Genomic DNA, 23,406 nt, shown 5'->3' on the forward strand with positions numbered 1-23,406 from the left:
GAATATAACGGGCCCGTATGTTTTGACGTGCCGCCTCCGCGTCCCGTGTGTGTGTTCCCCTTAAGTCACAATGGATAATTATAAACTGAAATAATTGTAATCCATTTTCAGATTTTTCACAGAGTGATTGTCTGTTATCTTCCCGTTTCTTTGTAGTTTTAACCAGCTGTGCCTCCCTACCTACGACTCCTATGAAGAACTGCACAAGATGCTGAAGCTGGCCATCAGCGAGGGCAGTGAGGGCTTTGGCATGCTCTGAGTTGTGAAACACTGTGGTTCCACTCATACCGTCACACTGGTCTGGTCTGGTCTGGTGCCCTGGCATCTGCATCTGGTCTGGACACTGGGCACCTGAGAGACTACCCTAAATCCACTTTCAGGGTGAGCGGGCATTACAGAAAGTCCCAGAAGTGGCTTTTGAAGCTTGAAGCTTAAGCCCCTACATTGTTGCACACCGGAAATAGCCGACCTATAAGCTTACAACATATCGGAAATGCAACGCATTGGGAACTTGTAGGTCGGACTTTCCTGTCGCACGATGTCACATAAACTAGGTTTTGGACCGGCTCAGAGGTACACTACTATGTATATACTACACTTGCTTTTATATATTTAAAACAAAATAAAAAACAACAAAAAAGCGTGAAATTGCTTAATAAAAGGCTAGTTGGGATAGTTTTATTCTAGATGCTAAAATGGCGTAGTTTTATATGTTGGAATACAAAAGGGCAGTAGTACAAGCACTGGCATAGCGCAATTCGGCTGGCCCCTCCACCTCCCCCTAATGCGCACAATATACACCTCTACCATCAACTTCTCTGCCATCACACACACACACACACAGATGAGTGAATCACACAGCCTGTTCACACAATAGCTTACTGTTCTAAGCTATTTGCTTTGGAAGAACAGTTGTATCCACATCATACTGTATGTACAAGACAGCCCCCCATCATATCATAACCTGTTTTATACCAATCTACCACATTCACTACCTGCAACAAGAAGAAACCAAAAAAGAACTAGTAGCTGGATCTGTAGAGATCTGAATCTGCTCGCTGCTCACTTTCCTGACGTTAAGGTATCGATAAAAATGTAGATCTTGAGATTCGGTGCGCGACGCCACACACAGTATAAATCCAGCTTTAGGTCTCGATAACAAGTCCTGTCTATTGGCCTGTTTTGTCGTCTCTGCGTCCGGTGGCTAACAACCCTGCCTGTCATCTCGCTAGAGGGAGGAGGGTCTCTGCGCACCAGTGCCATTACTAGCATCTCCATCAAACACATAGACATTGTCAAGCAGCTGCTTCAACCCTACATGAACCGAGATACTGATAATTAAACATAATCAACAATCAATCACTATTTAAGTAGTGAGCCCAAATAATCTGTGAACTCCGTAGTGCAGGGTTCCCCAATAGGCGGCCCGCGGGCCATTTGCGGCCCGCGGGGGGCTACTGTCTGGCCCCCAGCAACCCCAGTAATAATGGTGGTATAAGAGCAGCAACAACACTAGTATATCGTCGTTGTCGGGTGGAAATCTCGTATCCAAATGTGTACGTTCTTTCGCAAATCATACAAGGCCGTCGCAAAAAAGTAGTGAAAACAGCAGATCCACAACACACAACGCCTCCCACCGCGAGGCGTTGTGTGCTTGTAGATCGGCTGTTTTCACTAGTTTAAATCATTTTTTAAATGATAAATGCAATACGAACGTTTTTTGGACATACAAGATTTTAATTTTTCACCCGACAAAACTAATTGGGGAACCCTGCCGTAGTGCAATGTTGTACTACAGGATGGAGTGGGGAGTGGGGGGCATTGACTCACCATGTAGCATCCCATCACCACAGGGGTTTTTCCGCTACGCCAGTGAGTGCAGGCAGGGGCCTTGAGTGTTTGTGTATAACAGCTTTTTCTTTTGTTTTGTTTTTTTTCTTTCGCAAGCTGAGGAATATTCAAGTGCAACAGCGGCCTACATGTAATGTGGACAAGCTTGCACACATACAGCACTTTGGCCTTAATCGATCAGGGACTGACGTATGTAAATATAATATCTTTCTTTTTATTTCAGTACTTGTACATAATTGTGTATATATAATATATATACATTTTCATTACGTTTTTTTGATTTGATATTTAAAAGAGAAGGGAATTTTGGATTTCTTCACTGTTACACCCTTGACGGACTGTGAGTTTATATTCTAATTTCTAAAAAACGACAAACTTTTTTTCCTCTTCTTTGTTTGTTTTTTGACTGACGGTTGGGTTTTAAAAGGAGCCAAGTGATTTTTTCCTATTATTTATGTGAGTTTTAACTTATTGTGTCTTTAAAGAAGTTTATGTTGAACCCATACTGCTGGTGTTGTTTTGTCCAGAGTGGTAGGCATTTATGTTCTGTTTTATAATAACCTGCCTTATTCAGACCCTTTGCCTCTGATTGTTTCTGGAGTGAATGGCCTAGTCAACTTTATAGCATAATAGTACCACACAGGGTCTGCTTGTGACGAGTGTTTTCACTCACAGACACGTTCATGGCTTTACCTGTCATTTTTGCATTATGTAACTTAAGTGTCTGTGCACGCTCCATCCTTGCCCTTTCTGCACACCATGGTCATTTCCTGGTCCCATCCTAATTTATAGTACACTTTAAGACAGAATAAAACATAATAAAGCCATAATAAGAAATAATGTGTTGGTAATTAGAACTAATATGTTTTATTAGGCAGATACAAAGACAGAATAGCAGAAAGAGCGAATACACATGTGGCACCGGCAGCCGCCGCACAACCGACAGTTCGAACGGCAGTCGCACTGCATCTCCAGCGATAGGACTGGCAGTTCGACCGGCAGTCCTAGCAGTAGGACCGGCGGCCGCCGCACGGACTGACAGGTCCCGCCGTGGTAAACTGCCGGTCCGTGCGGTGGTGGCTGCCACGGCAGTTACCAGCGATGCCGGTCCTACAGTACCTACAGTTCCGCGCGGCGGCCGCCGGTCCTATCGCCGGGCGATGCAGCACGACTGATGGTCGAACTGCCGGTCCGCAGGTGCCGGTGCCACAGAATGTATTCGCTCTTTCTGCTATTCTGTCTTTGTTTCTGTCTAATAAAACATATCATTTCTAATTGCCAACACATTTCTTATTATGGCTTTATTATGTCTTATTCTGTCTTAAAGTGTACTGTAAATTAGGATGGGACCCATTTCCCAACTTGATGATGCTTTATGCAGGATGTCAGCGGAGAATATTCTATTTTGTCTTTGTATTCATGTTAAAGTATTTATTTTTAAAGACTATCTTTGTTAGTATGACAGTATTCTGACCCAGCACAATGTCATGTCTGTACAGTTATGTAGCCATTCCGAAATACCAGTGTAGACTTAAAAACTCATTCATCCACGTGTACAGTTTTGTTCTGCCTGTCACAATGTGCATAGAGCATTTCAGGAAAAGCCTCCTATATCATTTTAAAAAGCACCATAAGTCACATTGTTATGCAAGGAAGGCTGTGCTTAATATGTTGACAGTCCTCACAGATAACTCTGAATGCAAGTCCTTGTTTACTCACAACATTCTCACAGTTTGCAGGAAAAAAGGAGCCGCCGCCACAAAGAGATTCATCACAGGAACTTTACTGTGTCCATGTTGAACAGGACACAATATATGTTTCTAGTCCAGCAATATAACATTTGCTGTCTTGTCACTGCAGGTGAGATTAAGTTATTGGAGCCACCATTCAGGTGCATCCATGTTAGGTGAAAGGTGAAAATCAATATTGGTGAAATTCTTCGCCTACACTGATATGCCCAAATTAGAAATGCCTGGTCGAAAGTGGTTAAGGTGGTGAGGAGCCCATTTCTGTCATTGGCATTTATGTCGGGTCACTTCTTTCAGTGTCCAAAATGGATTTGTAATCTGGTTTATGGAGCATACTGGTATTAGGGTTGAGCAATGTTGACTGGACATAAGAAAAGAATGTGTAAAGTCTTATTGGGAACAATGTTTTGTGGAAAGTGTCTTTCAAGCACAAATATCAATGGCAGATACATGTATTAATGGGAACAGTAGATAACTGCTGACATTAGTTGGAATTGGATAGACTTGGAGCTCCGTGGCCTCCGTCTCATGTTTTAAGTGTCTGTTTTGGTAGTGTTTCACTTTTCCTGAGCGGCCTGCTGCTCACAGTGGTTCATGCAGAGACGGGTTTCTCAATTAGAGCCGTCTGGGTTTGATTTGCAATTATTTTTTACCAGTGTAAATATTGTTAAATAGCTGCATATGACTTTAAAGGTCGGGTGTTTTTTTATTTGTTAAATGGCAAGCTGTCTGTTGCCATTGCTGAAGAATGTCTGGAATTCTCTGCATTGCAGAACGTTTTGTTGTTTATGGGAATAAAAAAGTAATGGACTGAGTTCAAATTCATTTAAGTGTTTGTAATTTTATTTATAGCAGTGCATTGTTCTCAAACTGTTTGCAGAGGCACAAATCCAGGTATGCCTCTGGGTTTTGGCACAACCACACATTCTTATTGCATATATACAACCTGCATGTTCTCTTTTTCTGTTGCTTAATGTGATCAGGAGCTTAGTTGGAGGAAAGTGACAATTATGACTTAATTAATAATTATTAATGAACTTATAATTATAATAAATAACTATTGATTTACCCTTGATAAAAGCTAGCACCACAAATATCGGTATAAGGACGTGCTTACACAGCATTCACAGCCAATAATTGCAGTCCTAGTGACAATCCATAAACATTTGTTTCCTCACTTTTAGCTGATGCAACTTTTACATGTCATTTTTCCACATTTATTGCGACCGTAAGGTCGCAGTTTAGTATGAAAACCTCCACCGGCCGTCCGTCGGTCACACGTGCGGTCGACCGCACGTCACACGTGCGGTCGACGTGTGATGAGGTCACGATGAGTCATCTATGCCCAAATATAGATTTCTAGGTCAGATGGCCCATAGAGTTTGTGATGTCAAACCTAGCAACCCAATATAAACAAACCTGATGTCAGACCTGAAGTATCCTTTTATACCCATATATGGAGATACAGAGATCTCCATATATGGGCATATTAGAAAGCCCATATATGGGCATATACGGATGACATCAGGGATATCCATATATGGGCATAAAAGGGACAAGGGCTTACAGTTAAGAGATCTCCATATATGGGCATATCAGAAAAACCATATATGTTCATATACTGATGACATCAGGAATATCCATATATGGGCATAAAAGGGACAAGGACTTACAGTTAAGAGATCTCCATATATGGGCATAAAGGGACAAGGACTGTTACAGTAGATATAGAGATGTCCATATATGGGCATAAATGAACAAGGACTGACAAACACTGAGATCTCCATATAACCTATGGGAATATAAGGGACGAGGACTGTCAGCTTGTAGACCTATTTTCTAAATATTGTTGTACATTAAAAACTTGAAATGGGTCGTTCTGCATAGTACTTGGGATTTGTTGATGTAAATGTTCACATAGAGTGTAATAATTGGTAAAACAAACTTTTGGCCTATTTGTGGAGATAAGCGACCAACGGTCGCTTATCTCCCGATTAGGGAGTCTTACTGGTGGTAAATATTGTGTTAACATATGATTCTGTCATAATTTGCTTAAAGTGAAATGTAGAACTTGGGCGGGAAGCGGCAGTGGAACCATGGGCGTATTTTATACATTAGCTATTGAAAAATAGCAGATATACAAGCTCACAGCGAGCTTGTAGATCTGCTATTTTTGAAAAGCTGTGAAAATGTGTGCAAATCTTTCAATATATGTCTTTTTTAAGCAAACGTTTGGAACTAAAATGTTGGGGCGTCCGTGGAACTACATATTTTGAGATGGGGGTCCGTGGCCAAATGCATATCACTTTGGGGGTCCTGGCTTCACATGAAAAGGTTTGAGCACCACTGACATAGAAACATAGGTTTATCAAAAAAAAACTTAGAAAGGATTTGAAATATTCAAAGACGAACAGTTTTTCATGATTTAAAAAAAATAGATCTACAAGCTCGCATCGTGGCACTCGTGCCGTGCTGTGAGCTTGTATATCTGCTATTTTTCAATAGCTAAAGCACAAAATAGTCTAAATTCCCAGTCTAAATGGGTAAAACCCCCTCCCCTATGAAGAACATTCATGGGGAGCCCACAAGTGAACCCTTGTACCCAGGGCCCAGAATTTGGTGCAACACCCCAGAGCGGAACTATACAACGACCCGCCCATAATTTAGGCCTGCTAAATATTTAACTTGCTAAATATTTAGAGGTCTGCATTTAACATTTGTGTGATTTAAATTGGGGGCCTAGAGCAGATGGAGTCTAGAGGCTACTACTGCTACTACTGTGCTTTAAGCACAGTAGTAGCAAGAGATGACAGATTTGGACTTATGTGGACCAGACCAAGGTTCTACCAAAGCTCTACATACAGTAGCTTTAAGTATTTCTGCTCTGAATGTAATGTTTGGCAAATCAATAGCACAAGAGCCTTCAGTAGCTCAATCAAAATTGCATTTGAACAAATCTGTTTTAATACTTATTCCCAATCTCCCCAAATGTGGAGTCAAAAGGTAAGAAGAATACAATTACCATATGAGTTCCCTACCAAGAGAAGTGTGGTCAATTCAAAGTGTGCTCCAGATAAACATCTCTAGATGTTACATAACATGTCACATAGGCAGGCCTGCCCTGAATCAATCCAGCTCTTTCAGGGCTGCACTATGGTTTTAATAGCACAAAGAATCTTGGCCATTGACCACATCTTCCTCCTCTGGACTGCAGACCAGAATGTTCCACACAAACTGAGGACCTGAAAGGATTGCTGAAGAACAAGAGCTTGCTCTGTCTACGATTATTATCTGAGGTGACGTCCCCCCATCAAAGGGATGGGAAAGGAATGTCTGTCTGTCTGTCTGTCTGTCTGACTGCAGCCTGGTCTCAATTATCCTTTCTGCTTCCGAACTGGGACAGACAGGACTGGACAGCCACTCAGCCATACTTCCCAGGTGCTGAAATGGGAAGGCCTTCATGTATTAACATGATTAGCTTGCCATTAACATTACACAAGCAGTCTAACCAGATGCTGCTGCATGCCACATGCTGCTGCTGTGGTTGGATGGATCTCAAGTCTGACCCTACTCACCCTAGTACCTGCAGTGAAACCTTTGACTTTTAACAACTCATGGTAATTTTGTGGCAGTGAATTAGAACTAGTAAGACACCTCAGGGCGACATGCGACCTCGCCCTGGTCGCGCCAATTCTTGGCCATCTGGCCAATGATGTATATCGGGCCAGTTACCCATATATGGAGATCCCTGGTACACATACCGGTATGTGGAGATCCATGTACTGTATATGGTACATCCCTTTAATGCCCATACATGGAGATCCCTGTCTGAACCAGCCACACAGATATGGGCCATGTCTTGGCCATCTGGCCACTGATGTATATCGATTACACCAGGGATCTTCATATATGGGCATAAAAGGGATTCTGGGGAATACCCATATGGACTTTTACATAGGTGATGTCACCTGTGTCGGGGGATAGACAGAGATACGCGGACAAGATGTGCTGGTTGCAATAATTGGGATGTGTCTTTCTGCAAGGAAGCACTCCAGCACAATTATATAGTGGCTGATAAAAGGAAATGACTGCAAAACATCTATTTTCATTATCATATCATAGTATCATTTTATTGCGACCGTAGGTTGCTATTTAGTAAGAAAACCTGCTGCTCATGTCCATCTGTCTTGTCTGTCTGTCTGTCTGTCTGTCTGTCTGTCTGTCTGTCTGTCTGTCTGTCTGTCTGTTTGTTTGTCAAGCCTCATGCTCCTATGACATCTGACATAATTTCTAGTTTATAAACATACACTTTGACTTAAAAAAAGGGGAAAAAACACTTCTCCCTTTTCAGCACAAGGGGGCAGTGCCTCTACATGTGACAGTAACTTGCTGTCAGCTTGTAGTCTTGCCCTGGGACAGTTCATCAGCAGTGACTGATGATGAGGGGGTTTTCCTGTCTTCAGCTGAACCACCACGCCTCACATCTCCCTATCCCCTCCCACACAGATTCGGAGCGAGAAAACGGGCCAAAGGGGGATCAATCCAATACAGATATATCTCTGGACTGATTTATTGACCTTGTCAGTTGTACTGTTGGTGCGCTGGAATGTGACAATACATAACTGTCGAAACTCGAAAGTGGAACGGAAAACAACAATGTGGCCTCTTACCCTCTGAACAACATAATGGTGGTGGTAGCTTTGTGGTACGACGGTGTCGCACACTGGGAAAACAGATCTACAAGCTCAGCAAAGTATAAATCAGCCTCAAGCGTGTGATGTGATGTGACTGGACACACTCTCGGAGGACTAAATGCTTGTGTTTCTGCGTCATATCTGATCAGTTTCTAGGCATTAACTCCAGGACCCTTCTTTAATCATTTTTGTTGATGGCTAGTTGTGGACAAGGTGTCCGATCCATAGCCCCTCCACACACACACACACACACACACACACACACACACACACACACCCACGTTCCTGGCTTTGTCTCCTCATTCTGTGGTCTGAACACTATCAGAAGCAGGCAGGAAGGCATCTTGAAGTACTTGGAGGCTGTAGGAGTAGTTATTCGGTCTTGGCATGCACCTGTGGATTTGCATAATGGTCTCTCTCAAATTTCCCTTAGGAATGCTTGCTAAAGAGGGACCACAAATCAGAAAGTCGTCCTCTGGCGCTAACTCAGAGCACTGTACCATGTTGCATTGTTTTCCTCCTCCCATGAGATACAGCGGGGGATCTCTCTCAGCAACAATATTGTGCATTTTTTGTATATCCATCTGATGATACTAATTCCCTGGGAAAACATGTTTCTCTGACTAATTTTCCATGTACTATTTCATAAACATCTCCAGACATGACTGCACTCTGGATTTTTTGGGGGGCCGTGATTGCCAAAGTTCTTGGGATGTCAATTCATGGGCGGTTCTTCTCGACCAGTGAATTTCCTTCAGTGTGCATGCAGAGGGCCTCGTTTTCCCTCTCTTAGTCAGCCACCCTGCCTCTCAGGAGATGTCTATCAGCTTGGCCTGCCTCCCCCTCCCCCCGATCCAAGATAATTGTCCGCAGACAGTGCTCTTTACAGGGCAGTAAGAGAACACAAGTGTGGCAGACCTCGTAGTGTCTGTAGATGACTGATCTCCCTTCCTGTTTTAATGGCCCCGGGGCTCCCCGCTTTCGCATTCCAACATGCGGCTCCTCATTACCTGATTGGACGCTGCTGATTAACTGCCAACTGGATTGGCCGCAGGTATTCATCATCTGTGTGCTGATTGGGACGATTTAGAGGCCAATCTCAATCAGGGTTGTTGAAGGACAGGACGGCGGAACTCACCAGGAGCCGCCTTGGCAAGACGTTCCTCTCCCCAGGACGCGTTCTCCTCACGGTATCGAGAACTGACTTCATGTTACGTGCGACCGATCCCTTAGGCCTGGGTCCAGACTCTGGCGAACATCAGCTCCTCTCTGCGTGTGAATGCATGGAGCGTTGTCCCCCCCTTCAGGAATAAACGCTTCCTATCACAAACACCGTGTCACCTCGACAGCTTTGACTGTCGCGACTGTCGACGACAGAGAGAGCACGGTCACGGTCTTAAAGTGGATTTTTCTTTATTGGTGGTTTCTGTCGCTCGCAGTTCCTCGGGGCTATCACTGGCCTCATCTCTGTCATGGTGACAGTGTGGTTCTGCAATTGACGTTGCAGGGGGATTAAGAGGGAAATGACTGTCACGCACGAGGGAGATGTGTACCCCGGCGATGACAACTGTCTGGCAAGCCATGGCTGCAACGGAATGTGTGGAGGAGATGATGCTGCTGATTAAAGAGATTTCTTCCCTCTTGTTATTTCTCTGTATCACTGCTGCGCCTATTAAATCTCTGTGATATAAGTGCTAAGACCTGGAGCTCATCACCCGTGTTGGGAAACTACGAGTTCAAAACTCAGCGCCTGTTCTCGCTGGATCGGCGGGGCCCATGTTTACGGCACGCAGCGGGGACTCACAAGTCGGCCCCGCGCAGATGAAGAGGTGTGCGGTCCCCCCCCCCCCCCCCCCCCCCCGACCCCGTCCGACTGCCAGCATGTTGTGAACTATTATATAAAACTTCCAAACTCGTACAGTTTGGGGGTGAGGTCAGACACAAGCAGAAGCTTTCGCCCCCCCTGTAAAAGGGGGAGAAAAGCAGGGAGAACGGCCTTGAAAAGCTGTTTGCGTGGAGATGAAGTGTCCCCCAGCCGACGGCTGTCTGCGTTATATATGATGTTGGAGAGAGGCAAATTGATTCATGGGGTTAGCTGTCCTGGAGGGATGTGCAGCAGCCGTATTATTTTCTGCGTGTCGGGAAACATTTACAGTACAGACCTTATATTTCCAGGCGTGCCTCTGATACGGACCCTTCAGTTGTTTGACAAACACTCCTCCACACTTCCACTCGTGTTGTCAGTATGGTATGTCAGTAGGGTCTCCCCCCGATGTCAGAGCATGAATGAGCTTTAAAGCAAGCAGAGCCTGCTCTGCTCTTCATCAGTTGGACCTACATACAGTACATAAAACAAACAATGCATTGCAGCACTGTTTTTTCACCTGCCTGCTCGTAAACATCGCCCGGGTCAAGTCGTCCCTTTAACTGCAAACGCATGTAAAAACACTTCGTACAGGTCCTCCTGACTCGTGTAGGAGGACAAGGAGCAGTTTACGACACGCTCCGGCTCTGTGCGTGTTCGACAGGGGACCCGGCCGCACGGCTCTGAGTCGGGGTCGCGGTCGAGGTCAGCGTCAAAGTCAATCTAGTGAATCCAGACTACACAATGAGAGCTTGTCTGTCTGGTACGGTATTGCAAAACTCCCGGGCCCTTCAGCGGGGGATGGAAAGTAGAACGAGACTTGACGGGATGCTTAACACCCTGAGAGCTCTGGTGCGTGCCAGCGTCTGCTTGGCACTGCCCAGAAATGAGCTTGGCATTGGCCCCCTTTCCAACCACAGCTACGGAGGGCTTGTCTGTGGAGAGATCCAGACTCAGATTGGGCCGAACCCCTGAGCACTGCTCCTCATCACCACCAGGCCATGGTCTGCCTGTACACACACTGTCCCATGGACTGGTTGGATTCAGTCTCGGGAGAGACCACATACTATATTGTGGTGCAGTATTAAATGTACTGTGTAGTCCCACTAGTGACACACCGCTTAATTTATGAGTTCTTTACAACGTTCAGTAAATCCCTTCAAATGCAGAGAAACAAAAGATGCCACTGACTGAATACTGGCTCAAACGGAAACCTGAATTTCACTGAAATTCAAAGCCACGTAGGTTTAAGTTTACATGAAATGCTGTCTACTCACATAGATTTACAAGTTGTACATTTTGTCTTGTAACAGCCCGGGTTTTTGCCTGGGTTATGTCACTCCTGTTTCTCATGAAGTGGCTCTGGTCCTTAAGTACTCCACAGCACCAGACCACAGAGTCTGAAGCTCAGCGTCTGTGAATAACGCACCCTACTGTGATGTACTGCTGTATGGGCTATTGGGCTAATGTCCCAAGGCATGCTTGCTTTTGCAGCTTGCATGCCTCTGTTGGGATAATAGTTATTATAAAGTTTACTCAGTCAGTGGGTAATTCATTCATTCTACTTTCTCCAATTATGGGATGAGGTTTTAAATGGGCTGCGGTGACCACAACTGTACAACCACAACAATAGTAGTAACATCTGGTGGCCACATGTAGCACCTCGTCTTTGTGTGAAGGTCGGCAGTGAGTGACTCGTTTTACTGTATGTTTGCAATGTACTAAGAGCCACATATAGCCTCCGCTAGTCTGTACTGTACAGTAGAGGATGGCAGAGGGGGAAGCAACAGAAAAGTCTGGCTGGAAAATAAAATGCCAGATTTGAAACTGAGCCAAATAAGGATACTGCCTCGTCAAAGGTGTTTAAACGGGCCCAGGGATGCCAGTGCACGTGTCTGCACTGGCATCTTGCCAGTAGACCTACACAAGAGGAACAGTGGGCCATGCCTTTTCTAGGAGACAAGGGAATGGGAGAACTGGATGAAGGAGAGGGGGTGAGATGGGGGGGGGGGGGGGGGGGGAGAAGGGAAGGCATACAGCACACCTGCTGGAAACTGCTGATTGAGGGCAAGTGTTTTCCTGTCTGGTGTGGCATCCACTGCTGCCAAGCTATCTCTTAACACCCGCAGATAGACAGTCGGCAAAGTGCGGACCACCCCAGTGCAGGAGGGGAGGGAACTGGGTGAGGTTCTGTCATGACTGCTTCCTAGTAGCTGCTGCTTCCACCCGTGCCCACCACTAGGTGCAGAAGAAGTCAGCCTGCCATCTTTACCTGATAAAAACAAGAGCGCTTGTGAGTGTGTGCATGTGTGTGTGTATAGTTGTCTGATTTATGATGGCTTCGACCACGTCCCTTGCAAATAAGGGATTGACATTTCTCCACTTGGCAGTCTTAACCTGGTTCATTCGAGAAAGTACAGCATTTCGCAAAAGTCTTTCCCGTCACAGATTTATCACCACAAAGAGCCACTGTGTCTCCCAATACAGCGATGCCATAGGTCCCCTTTGTCATAAAGTTATTATCAGGGCCCAGGTGCAGGACAGCTTGAATAGGATATGATGTAACACATCCAGGGGTTTCTCTGCTTTCTGTGTTAGTGCTGTGGGTCATGGCAGCAGTCCTTTCCTGCTCAAGAGTGTCAACCACCCAACGGGATGATGGGTATAACATACAGGGCCCCCTAGGGATGCCATTAAAGACCAGATACATGTGAGGACATGAGAAGGGCCATGGACATGGCAGAGAGTGTTGACTTTGTTCTGGGTGTCGGCCATGCAGGGACATGGTTGTATATTTATCTTTTATGGCAACTCAGTGTGATCGAGGCTCACCAGGGGAACTCTGAAGAGGGTTCATCACGCTGGAATATCAGAGGGAAACATGCAAACAGATTTGTCTTTTTAACTCGCACTCAGCCAAGTGGCCTTGTGACTTGCTTCAAAGTCTTTGAACGTATTGACCACTTGTCAGCCTCATTCCGATAACAAGAAGAGGTGACAGACGCCGCAAGCTATTTCAAAGGGAAGGGAGTCGACTGTGTTTTTACACAGAAAGGTGGATGACGTTTGATGCATTTTGTCTGATTTGAAGCTGTACCGTAAACGAACCAGACCGCCAAGATACGAACCATCTGGGGATGACTTAACTTAAGATAGATGTATTTTTACTGAATAATTAGCAGCCGGAGAGACATCAAAGTGAGGTGAAGAACACGCGAGAGCAGTGAAAGGTAACCCTGATTGTGAAGTCCAAAGGAGAAAGACATGTTGCCTTGGAATGCCTGTGTGCTCGTGAAATGTCTGCATGAGGTCATGAAATGAAAATACATATTCCTGCTCTGGGCTGATGGACAGAGGAGAGGCTGACATGGCTCTGATTTGTTTGCTCTTTGGTTGGACAAGACTGAAGAAAAGGGAAGGAGGCCCACTGGTGATACTGGTTTGTGTATTTCGCTTGAAAGACATTTTAGTGTTTTTTTTCGGCAAGCGACATGGTCACACAGCGAAGTATAAGGCTTCAGCAGACAGACCTTGCATATTATAGGGGTGCTGTTTTTGCGTGACACCATTGTACATCAAAGTATAAAATAGGGCTTTAAGAAACAGACTATTAAGTTATTGATTATGAAAAATCTATTCACATTTTTCGCGTTTATTCATTGAAACATAAAGAATACATATGAAAAACATTCTTCACAATTATTCGATTAATGGAAAAAGTAATGGATAGAATTATCACTAAGAAGATATTTGGGTTGGAGCCCTAATGTGCACATGCATACATTTAGACACACACTCACATGCACACACACACACGTAAACACACACACACACACACACACACACACACACACACACACACACACACACTTGCACAACAGATGCACACATGCACACCAGGCCAACGCATTCATGATATTCAGAGTGCACTCTACCATTACACTATCATCATAATCAGTCTGTTGGGCCATTCAGATGTCGATGACATAACTGGCGTTCCCCGACTTTTATGTTTGTCTCCAGCCAAAAGCCGGAGTTTCACCCCTGTTTTCAAACATTTTCTAAAATAGCAGATCCACGTGCGGTGCCTGAGTTGTGAGCTTGAAGATCGGCTATTGACATTTTGCAGTAGGGGGCCACAGCCAGGGGCATACATTGTATGGGAATTTGTAGGTCCTAGGCATGGAAACGTTTGGGAAGCGCTGCTTTAACAGACCAAATGCACAACAATTTAGTCAGATCCTGTATGTTACATTGTCCCTGGATCATGGTTTAGCTATTTTCCATCTGCATCAATCTCTAATCTGTCATTACAGAACTCTGGCAATCGTAGACCTTTTTTTGTGGCAAAGCAAACATTATGTCAGCAAAGTATTTGACCAGGAAGACTTCCCCAATGAGGGTTTTTCATGGAAATACACTTCCAAGAGGAAACGTGTAACTCACTCACTATTCACAGACACAGTGATTTTTATGACCAAAATATGATTTTCTTGTACATTATCCATTATTTGTTAAATTGAAAAGGACATAATAAGAATAGTTACGCAACTTATGCAGTTCCTGGATGTTTCTGTCATGGCTATTGAACTATTTTCAGTTTGGGTTTTCACATTAACTGCTCCCAGGTTGTCTCCAGATGTGGTCCGGCCTGAGATGTGCCATGAATAAATTCCTGATCAATTCACTGATAAAATAGTGACTATCTATCATCACATTCAATCACACTGCGAGCTAAAGACGTAGAGTTTTGGGTCCAATCCCGAGTCCGGACTGGAGGGTCCTAGACATCCAATTTCCAAACATTTAGATTTGATTGAAGTTTATATTTGACAACATTTAGCTTATAGGCAAACAAATACTGAACATGAAAAAGAAACACATTTTTTAATGGATAAAAACACACAACGTAAACATAACATTATTTTCCTTATTCTATACCTATAGCGACATGCCCAAATTAGGGACACCAGTTTGAAAGTGGCAAAATGTCGGGAAACATAGGCAGTCAAATTGCCAGGATTGATGTTGGCAAAAAAGTCAAATAATGGTATTGTTGTTGTTTCCCAACAAGCTTACTGGGGAAAAATGTGTGCTTCACTTCCTCCACACGGCTGATTCAAATCACTGAACAAGCACCATGTAATCACCATGCAGAAATTCAGGTGTGACAGTTGCACAGCAACCAGTCAGAATGAAACAGCAACCAGTCAGAATGAAACAGCCAAGGGGAACAGGAAGTGATGCCCACATTCACGCAAGGGCTCATGGGACTCAGGAAACGTGTGGATATTATCGTCGTTGTCGGCTGGAAACCGACAATGAAGCAGGGCTTTACTTTGCCAGAAAAAAAAACATACAAATTTGAAACTTGGAGATACAAGGTTTCTGCCCGTCAGTGACAATATGGGTCTAACCCTACTAAGATGCGGACCAGACTCCTTGCTGCAAACACAGAGCTATTGCTCATGCTATATGGTGGACAGATGGTCGGCCCCTCTGCAAAACAATCACAGCCGATGATTAGCCGGCCTCTCGTATCTGATAAATCTGTGATTAATGAAAACAATAAGGCGGTGGGAAACGGTAGTAAGGCTAATACAAATATGACAGCTTCGGCCTCAAACTTATACAGGCCTTATGGATAATATCACCCATTTTCTCCAATATGTTTTATCTGCACATTGCATCTGTCTGTGTTGTTAGACTGTGTACTGTCACAGTTCCAAACGCCACAGAGTCTGTGTTTATTTTCAGATGGGAGGCTTAGACTATCCTGGATCAATCTACGGTGGTAAACAAACAGAGACTGTTTTGTTTGTGAATAGTGACCATGTTCCATCCATTCATTCAATATGAAATCAGATCCAGTTATAGTCAGTGTCCAAACAAGGCATTCAGCCACACAAAAGCCTGCTACAGAATGGAATGTAAGTTTGAGCCAAATTTGGACACTGTTCCGAAATCTATACGGTTTACAACAGGCAGTGCAGTATGGGTAGATCTCAAGGTCTATCGTAGCAGGGGAAGGTGGTCTTAATAAACAAGCGTGATTGATTCCCCTCAGTGCCCTCACCGGTCATGTTTCTAGAACACAATGTTGAAAGACGTTTCACGATCTCATGACATTCTCCTTTTTCCCTTTGGCCGCAGCTCTCCATATTTGTTGCGTCCATCATCATGTTTTGCTCCTCGGCTGTCTGCCTGTTTTTATCTTCTCCTTACTAAAATGAAAACAACGACCCAGACTGTGCGATACGTGAAGGAACTGGAGAGACTGAAGCTGGGTACTCCCCCACTGAGCAGACGTGGCTGCAGGCCAAGCTAGAACGGGGTTTGTCTGTATGTTATGTATGTACTGTATGTACATAATGTCTGTCCACTCAAAATCACAGTTAGGGCTGCTGTGCATGATGTCATGAAACAGAAGCACATATCTCCGGCCACGAAATGCCCGGTGAAGTGAAAATCTAACTTTTGACCTGGAAAGTTGGGTCATAATATACTGTATATTCTGTATATAAAAAAAGAAAGAAAAGGATATTAGACAAAAGTCTTAGTTACACCAACAATGGTCTTGTGAAACTTTATTGGATAAGTATTTATAAAGATCCCTATTCCCGTAGGCCAAATGAGGGGTAGATGTCATCACACTCGGTCTAGGACATGCACACCAGCAGCCAAGTTTCAAGTATAATGCTCCAAGAGAAGAGTCCAAGTATCCAAGTAAAGTAAAGTTGTTAACATTTCAGTTGTCCAAGTAAAGGCCAACTGCTAACATATTGTAACTTATTATCAATTATTTAACTCAACTCAACTTTATAGTCACATCACAGGGTAGTGTGTGAAACAAGCTCTCATGATTTGCAGGAGGAAAAAGAGAGAAAAACAGAAATACAGGTCAAATATGTCAATATGAGCAGTATAAAATATATAAAAGGTGCATGATGCATACACAAGGTGCATGGTAAAAAAAATAGAAATGGAAATTCATGATTGGACATTGAAGCCAGTCAGGCCATGCAACAATCCTACAGTTTCATGTCAACAACAGTAGCAAGCAGTGTGTAGTATTGCATGGTGTGAAATTGCTTTAATAAATACAGCATTCCCCCATAGCACAATGTGTTGTACAGTTTTCAAAGCTATCCAAAGTATTCCTGCAGTGGGGTGAAGGTTATGGTGCAGGAACACATCTGGTGTGAATGTGTGAGACTGGGTAAAGGTAGCTCTGTATTTATGGCACTTTTCCACTGCATGGTAACAGCTTGTCTCTAGTCTACCAGACTCTCGATGTCCAGCCCTAGGCTAGAGACCTAAACAATGCCAAAGTTTTTTTTTTTGTTATCAATTATTTTTATTTTCCAAAACATGAAATTAGAGACATACATATGAATAGAACAAGAAAAAGTAAAACATTAATCAAAAGAAAAATGCAATTAACAGACAAACAACACAAACAATAGCAAAACAAGAAAAGGAAAAGAAAACCCACCCACCCCCTTTCCCCGGACCAACACGGAATGTACAATAGTGCATGCCTGTGCTAGGCTGTTACCACTATATAGTGATTTCTTGAATCATAGCCTTAAGCTTAACAATGCCAAAGTTAAATGCTTTCTTCTATTTCACCTGTACAATATTATAAGGCGAGAAAGTAGTTCCTCAATATTGATTCATTTCACATTTACAATTAATTGTATTCGGCACCTTACGTGCAGTATAGGGGAGTCCCTGCCTTGGAATGCAATGCTAGTGACGATTCTCTCTGTCCAAACAGTTATGGACAGAGTGCAGTAACTATGTACAAGAATTTCACTAAAAATGGGTTTAAAAGTGTTACAACTGGTCAGCCAAATGAGATATAGGCATATAAGTGATATTACACTGATTGTATATCTGTTCTTGAGCTAATTGTTCATCCCCTAATTTGACCTTTGGGCGACACGTAGTTACTGCAATCTGCCTTTGTAGGGTAGAGTAGTCTGCAGTGTTTTCATGTCACCTTTTGGTGTTGCCACAACTTACTTGAAACCTTAACGGAGGTGATACAAAAAAGTAGGAACGGTTCCCTGATGGAAAATATAAAAAAGGCGAGTACGTTTGAACCGATTTAGGCCGGCCCAGTACCACGCTGTGCAAAAGCGCCATTAGACCCAAGTCCCCTTTCCCCCACCCACCATCTGGAATCTGCTAATCATCACTTGACCACTGGGTCCATCAATATTGTGATGACACCATAGTCATTGATGAAGTATTTAGGGCAGGACCCCTCAACTAAGGACCCCTTAGTTGAGAGAGAGATGAAGCAGGGAGTCCAGGGACCCTCACAACCTTTTCATATATTCCATATAGTTTCATTGTTTGACAGCACAATCATCAGTATATTTTGGAATCATGCCAATTTGTGTTTTCAGATATTTAACCACTTGAACCGTCAATACTTAATGAACTTGACCTTTCACTGTACTTAGTCTGCTCTTTTTCCCTCTACACGAAACCTCTTTGCCGAAAATAGCCGATCTACAGCTCGCACTGCGAGGCGTTGTGAGCTTGTGGATCTGCTATTTTTGGCCAATGTTCTCAGAATATGGGCGCGAGGAGTTCAAGTGGTTAATATAAAAAAGGAGAAAATCCATAGGGGTTCCGGACCCCCTGTTGAAGACCTCTGATTTAGGGCAAGACACACCACAACTCTATTCCTTGATGACCTCGGAGTCTTACTACTTTACTTTAGGTGACCGAGGGGTCGTGTGGCTTCTTTCGCTTACGATGCGATGTCACGCTGCATCAGTGGCATGAGTAAACTCATGTCTTTTGGCACTTAAGGGCGGCGTAGCAGCATGTCAGTCTGCAGGCTTATTAAAACTCGACTCCCTAATGACCGTTCGCCCTTGAAGCCTGCTGAGTGTTCGGTGCTGCGCAGGAGACGGGCCCTGGGCGCATGGGGGCCCCTCTTCCTGCTCCCTACGGCGCGCTGGAGTACACAACTGTAGCTGCACAAGGCGGAGGGCCGGGGCAGAGTCATATGAATGCTTTTACATCACGGTCAACTGGAATGTTAACAAGACGTCCACAGTGTAAATATTGCGGTCGGTTTTCGCTCCGTCTTTTATAGAGAGGTCTGTGAGCTGATGGAAACAGGAAAGTTGTAATGGGTCGAGGGGGTGTTTTTATTTGTGGTTTGTCATTGTCATCCACATTTCCTTTCCCTATATTATGATTTAATCCCTCACTGCTGTGTCCCGGGGAGAATGGGAGGGACAACTCCCTAATGGGCTCATGAGGTTCCTGATGCCATGACTTCAGCCCATCGCATAAACAGACTCATGGCGCGCGTGAGTGTGCGCGCGTGTGCGTGCGTGCGTGCGCGCGCGCATGTATGTATGTACCTATCGTATGAATGTATATGCTAATACTTACATTGACGTTTACCTACATACAGTACCGGTGAGCTACATTAAACATATCTATACCTGTTGTGTATTTGTAGTAAACATTTTTCCCTGTGGAGTGTGCACTGTAATTTAACTCTCAGAGGGCTCTATTTTGATTGTCTTAAGTACCAGCTCTTATGCCTTAACTTAAAGGCCTGTGCATACTGTCTCCGACCACCAAACTTTTCGTCGCGAAGGCCCGGTTCAACTACAAAATGACGTCACTCACGTCTTCTGAAAAGCATTACCCCGAATTAAAGTTTGGAAAGCTGAACGTCGGAAACTCCCGGGCGAAAATTATCACTCAGGATTTTACTGTGTAATTGACCAACTGGTCAATGATGGACGACATCAGGGAAGGTGAGTCAGTTTAGCTGACACATGAAATTCCCAGGAGGAATGATAATGTAATCACTCCCATCACAGAAAGCGCACATCATTCGTTTATTTACCTTGACATAACACACAACGCAATGTCAGGGAGAGCTGTAAACAGCATTGTGGGGTCTCGTCTCAACTACCTAAAAGTAGCATCAGACTGTAGACTGAGATGAGGTTCAAAGAGATTCCATGAATGTGCCATCATGAATGGAATGGTTTCTCTCTCTCTCTCTCTCTCTCTCTGACATCTGTTGGAGGTCTTGCTGTCTGTCTGCCCGCGGGGCCTCTGTGTGTACAGGTCATCCCAGCAAGTGAGGCTTCCTCCCCAGCCCTCACATCCATTCTCGTACTCCAACGGCGGTCCCCCACCATGACAACGTTTCATTGATTGTCGGCAACACTCGACAAAGGATCGGCCTTTGTGATGCCGCCCGTTGATGTTCACCCTATTGACCTCAGCCACTAGAGGGGTCACCCCTTCTGCTGCTCCACTGACTGATAATTACTGGGGGCCTGTGACAGAAAACACTTTGATGTTATCTTGGCTAATTGTTTTGTCATCCCATTTTCCCTTGCTAAAAAGCTCTGAACTTTAGGCACAGCGGGTCAACAGCTTGCTCCGACTAAATCGGCTATGAAAGGGATTAATGGTTTGAAAAATAACAAATCTATCATGCTTAATAGGGAACTATTCAGTTGAAATTGACCTCATGCAGGGGGGCTGAATCGTATCATACCTTTTTGGCACTTGACCTTCATTGTTAATTGGAGGCAGTGAAGAAGATTTCTCATTGACATAATTGTTACTGAAGAGAGCCCACACCCAGCTGACCAAGCATGATGCTCGTCCAATAGAAACATCAAGTGCATGATAAAAACTAATAACATGGAAAACATGCTGTGCCGCCTTTTTTAAATGATTGTCAAATGATGCGTCAAACACGATCACTACATGAAACATTAACAGCGCGAGTGGAAAGAACACGGTTGTAAAAACAGAGCTACTAGTTAGCATGACCAGGCCCCAACACCATACCTAATTGATGTGCTGTCGGAGGCTGTGAGGAAGGCACTTGTCATCAATGAGTCAACCACCCAAATGTGGGTGTATGCCTCATCCATTCCCAGCAGCAAAGGTAAACAGACCTTAACGTGCATTACTCAGCCGGCTGCAGTCTAATATCAAAACAACTGACATTTTTGGCAAATCTCCTCCCCGCCCCCTCCCCCTTTCCCATGTCCAGAGGCCTGTACTACACTCTCAGGCTCAGGCAACTGTTGAGTGGTGGGCTTGAAGCCTGAGGTATACGATATCGTACAGTGGTGATATGCGCTAAATATCCGATTTACAAGCTCCAACGTGTCGTGGATGTGACGCAGTTTGAGCTTGTAAATCTGCTATTTTTTGTTGCGCAACACCATCATACGACGATTAGGCCTGAGAGTGAAAAGAGCAGCGGGAACAAACAGACTATGATTGATTACAAAGCACATGTTTTCAGCCTCAGTAGATCACAATTACTGTCAGGGCAGGCCAGCCGTCAGCTGACAGCCGGGGTCTGAGTCGGAAGAGTAAACTATAATTTGTGTTTGTGCCTTGCCGCCACAGTGCCACAACTGTTTGTTCTCGAAACCAAGAACTTATTACAGAGGGTTCCAATAAAACAATGCTTCCATAGGGGTGATTCATGGCCGACAGTGTTATAGATAATATGTTGAGATGTTTACAACACTTTGACATCCATGTTCTCTCTTCCATAAGGAGGACTGTGTGAAATATAGAGGGCCATGTAGAGGGCCTTCTGGAGATCATCAAGTAATTAAATGAAGAGAATAATAACTCTCACTGCCTAACATAAGATCTCTTTTGTACGGTCTGTCTGCCTGACATTCTTAAAGATTACATGGAAAAAAAATAAGAAAATAGCCCAAACCCCAGGAATGGAATTAGGGGCGCATAGTTTTGGTTGATGACAAAACACTGGAGAACAGATTTAAAACTGATTAAATTAAATCCCTTTGCCATTCACTAACATAGTTGCTTGTTTAGACAATGCACACAGCAGAACATCGTAAACTAAACGAAAGTCCTTTGAATTACGCTGCCACACAGTTGGCATGAACTCTGCGAAGTCTGTCTCACATTTCCCCCCCATTCTTAAAGGATTCCATCCACTGTTGTTCGTGTCATCCATGTTGACAGTTATGAAGTAAAGTGTTTATGAAACATTGCAAAATAAAGCCAGCAAATTACTATTACCAGACGCTGCATTGTTGGGAGATAAGTGTGTGTGTGTGTGTGTGTGTGTGTGTGTGTGTGTGTGTGTGTGTGTGTGTGTGTGTGTGTGTGTGTGTGTGTGTGTGTGTGTGTGTGTGTGTGTCTTTTTTTTTCTTCTTTTGGGGGGGCTGTTAATATCCATTTTGATTCTCCTGGGTTGTAAAGCGGCTAATGTGGAAAATGCTTGACCCTGATTTTCCACGGTTGGTCGGTGGAGACGCCATGGAACAACGTGAACGGAGAGTGATGTTGTGAAGCCCAGGGCTCACATCACCCTCTCAGACAAATGGACAGCAACAGAACACACTTAGCCACTTAAGCCCTATTTTATACTTTGTCGTACAAAGATATAAGCACCAAGCAGGTTGAAAGGTTCAGATGAGCTGGTGACCAGGTCACGGCCAGACATAGCACAGAGGAGAGCGCGTCACGTCACATGGCATAGGGACACTTCCCACCACCACCAGGTCAGGGAGCCAGGAGTCGATAATATTTTCGCCTGTGTGTGTGTGTGTGTGTGTGTGTGTGTGTGTGTGTGTGTGTGTGTGTGTGTGTGTGTGTGTGTGTGTGTGCGCGCGCGCACTGTGCAGCTAGCTAATCTTCAGTCTGAAACCATCAGACTGATCAGCTTCAAACTTCATGCACATTTTTGAGCGGTGGTTACACCGTCTCCTATACGTGGCCGTGTGTGTATGCGTGTCTGTCTGTCTGTATGTATGTAGCCTGCAGTACCTTTTCTGACCACACATGTTAAGGGAGGGGCGCTGTTGTTCAGGCCAGGCCAGGCACACACACACACTCTCTCTCTATTGGTGAGCAAGTGTGGCTCACACCCACACACACACATACATAGAAATTTAACTAGCCCTTTAGATCATTTTAAGGTATTTGTACTTGAGTATTTCCAATAGTTTTACTTCTACTACATATACCTCAACGGGTGTGATTTTTTAAAATCGGCCTCATGGTGCCACTATACCAGGCCATTTGACATTTTGTCATGTACATTTTGAACTGTAGGTCATACAGTGAAAACCTTTCCCAACCGCATATCCGCATATCCTGGACCTTTCTGGCGCAAATCGACCCCCACCCAAGATTCAAGACAGCGACCACGCTACATTAAACCCTGTAGTCTATGGTTGCTGTTTCG

The 23,406-nt window shown here is 44.2% G+C and overlaps 1 protein-coding gene across 3 annotated transcripts in view; it reads left to right on the forward strand.

The window, feature by feature from the left end:
- The window catches only part of arel1 (apoptosis resistant E3 ubiquitin protein ligase 1), a 225,227-nt gene that overhangs the window by 19,077 nt on the left and 182,744 nt on the right, over positions 1-23,406 (forward strand). For 2 of the 3 annotated variants that reach the window (XM_080750451.1, XM_080750452.1), the window contains one exon: positions 157-4,424. In XM_080750451.1, coding sequence (XP_080606577.1) covers positions 157-259 — 103 coding nt within the window. In that variant the 3' untranslated portion in view covers positions 260-4,424. Of the gene's footprint in view, positions 1-156; positions 4,425-23,406 lie in introns of those variants that run through there. The other variant, XR_013963123.1, reaches the window with a different exon arrangement.

Source organism: Nannobrachium achirus (genome assembly GCF_963921795.1).
Source record: "Nannobrachium achirus genome assembly, chromosome: 20".
NCBI lineage: Eukaryota > Metazoa > Chordata > Actinopteri > Myctophiformes > Myctophidae > Nannobrachium > Nannobrachium achirus.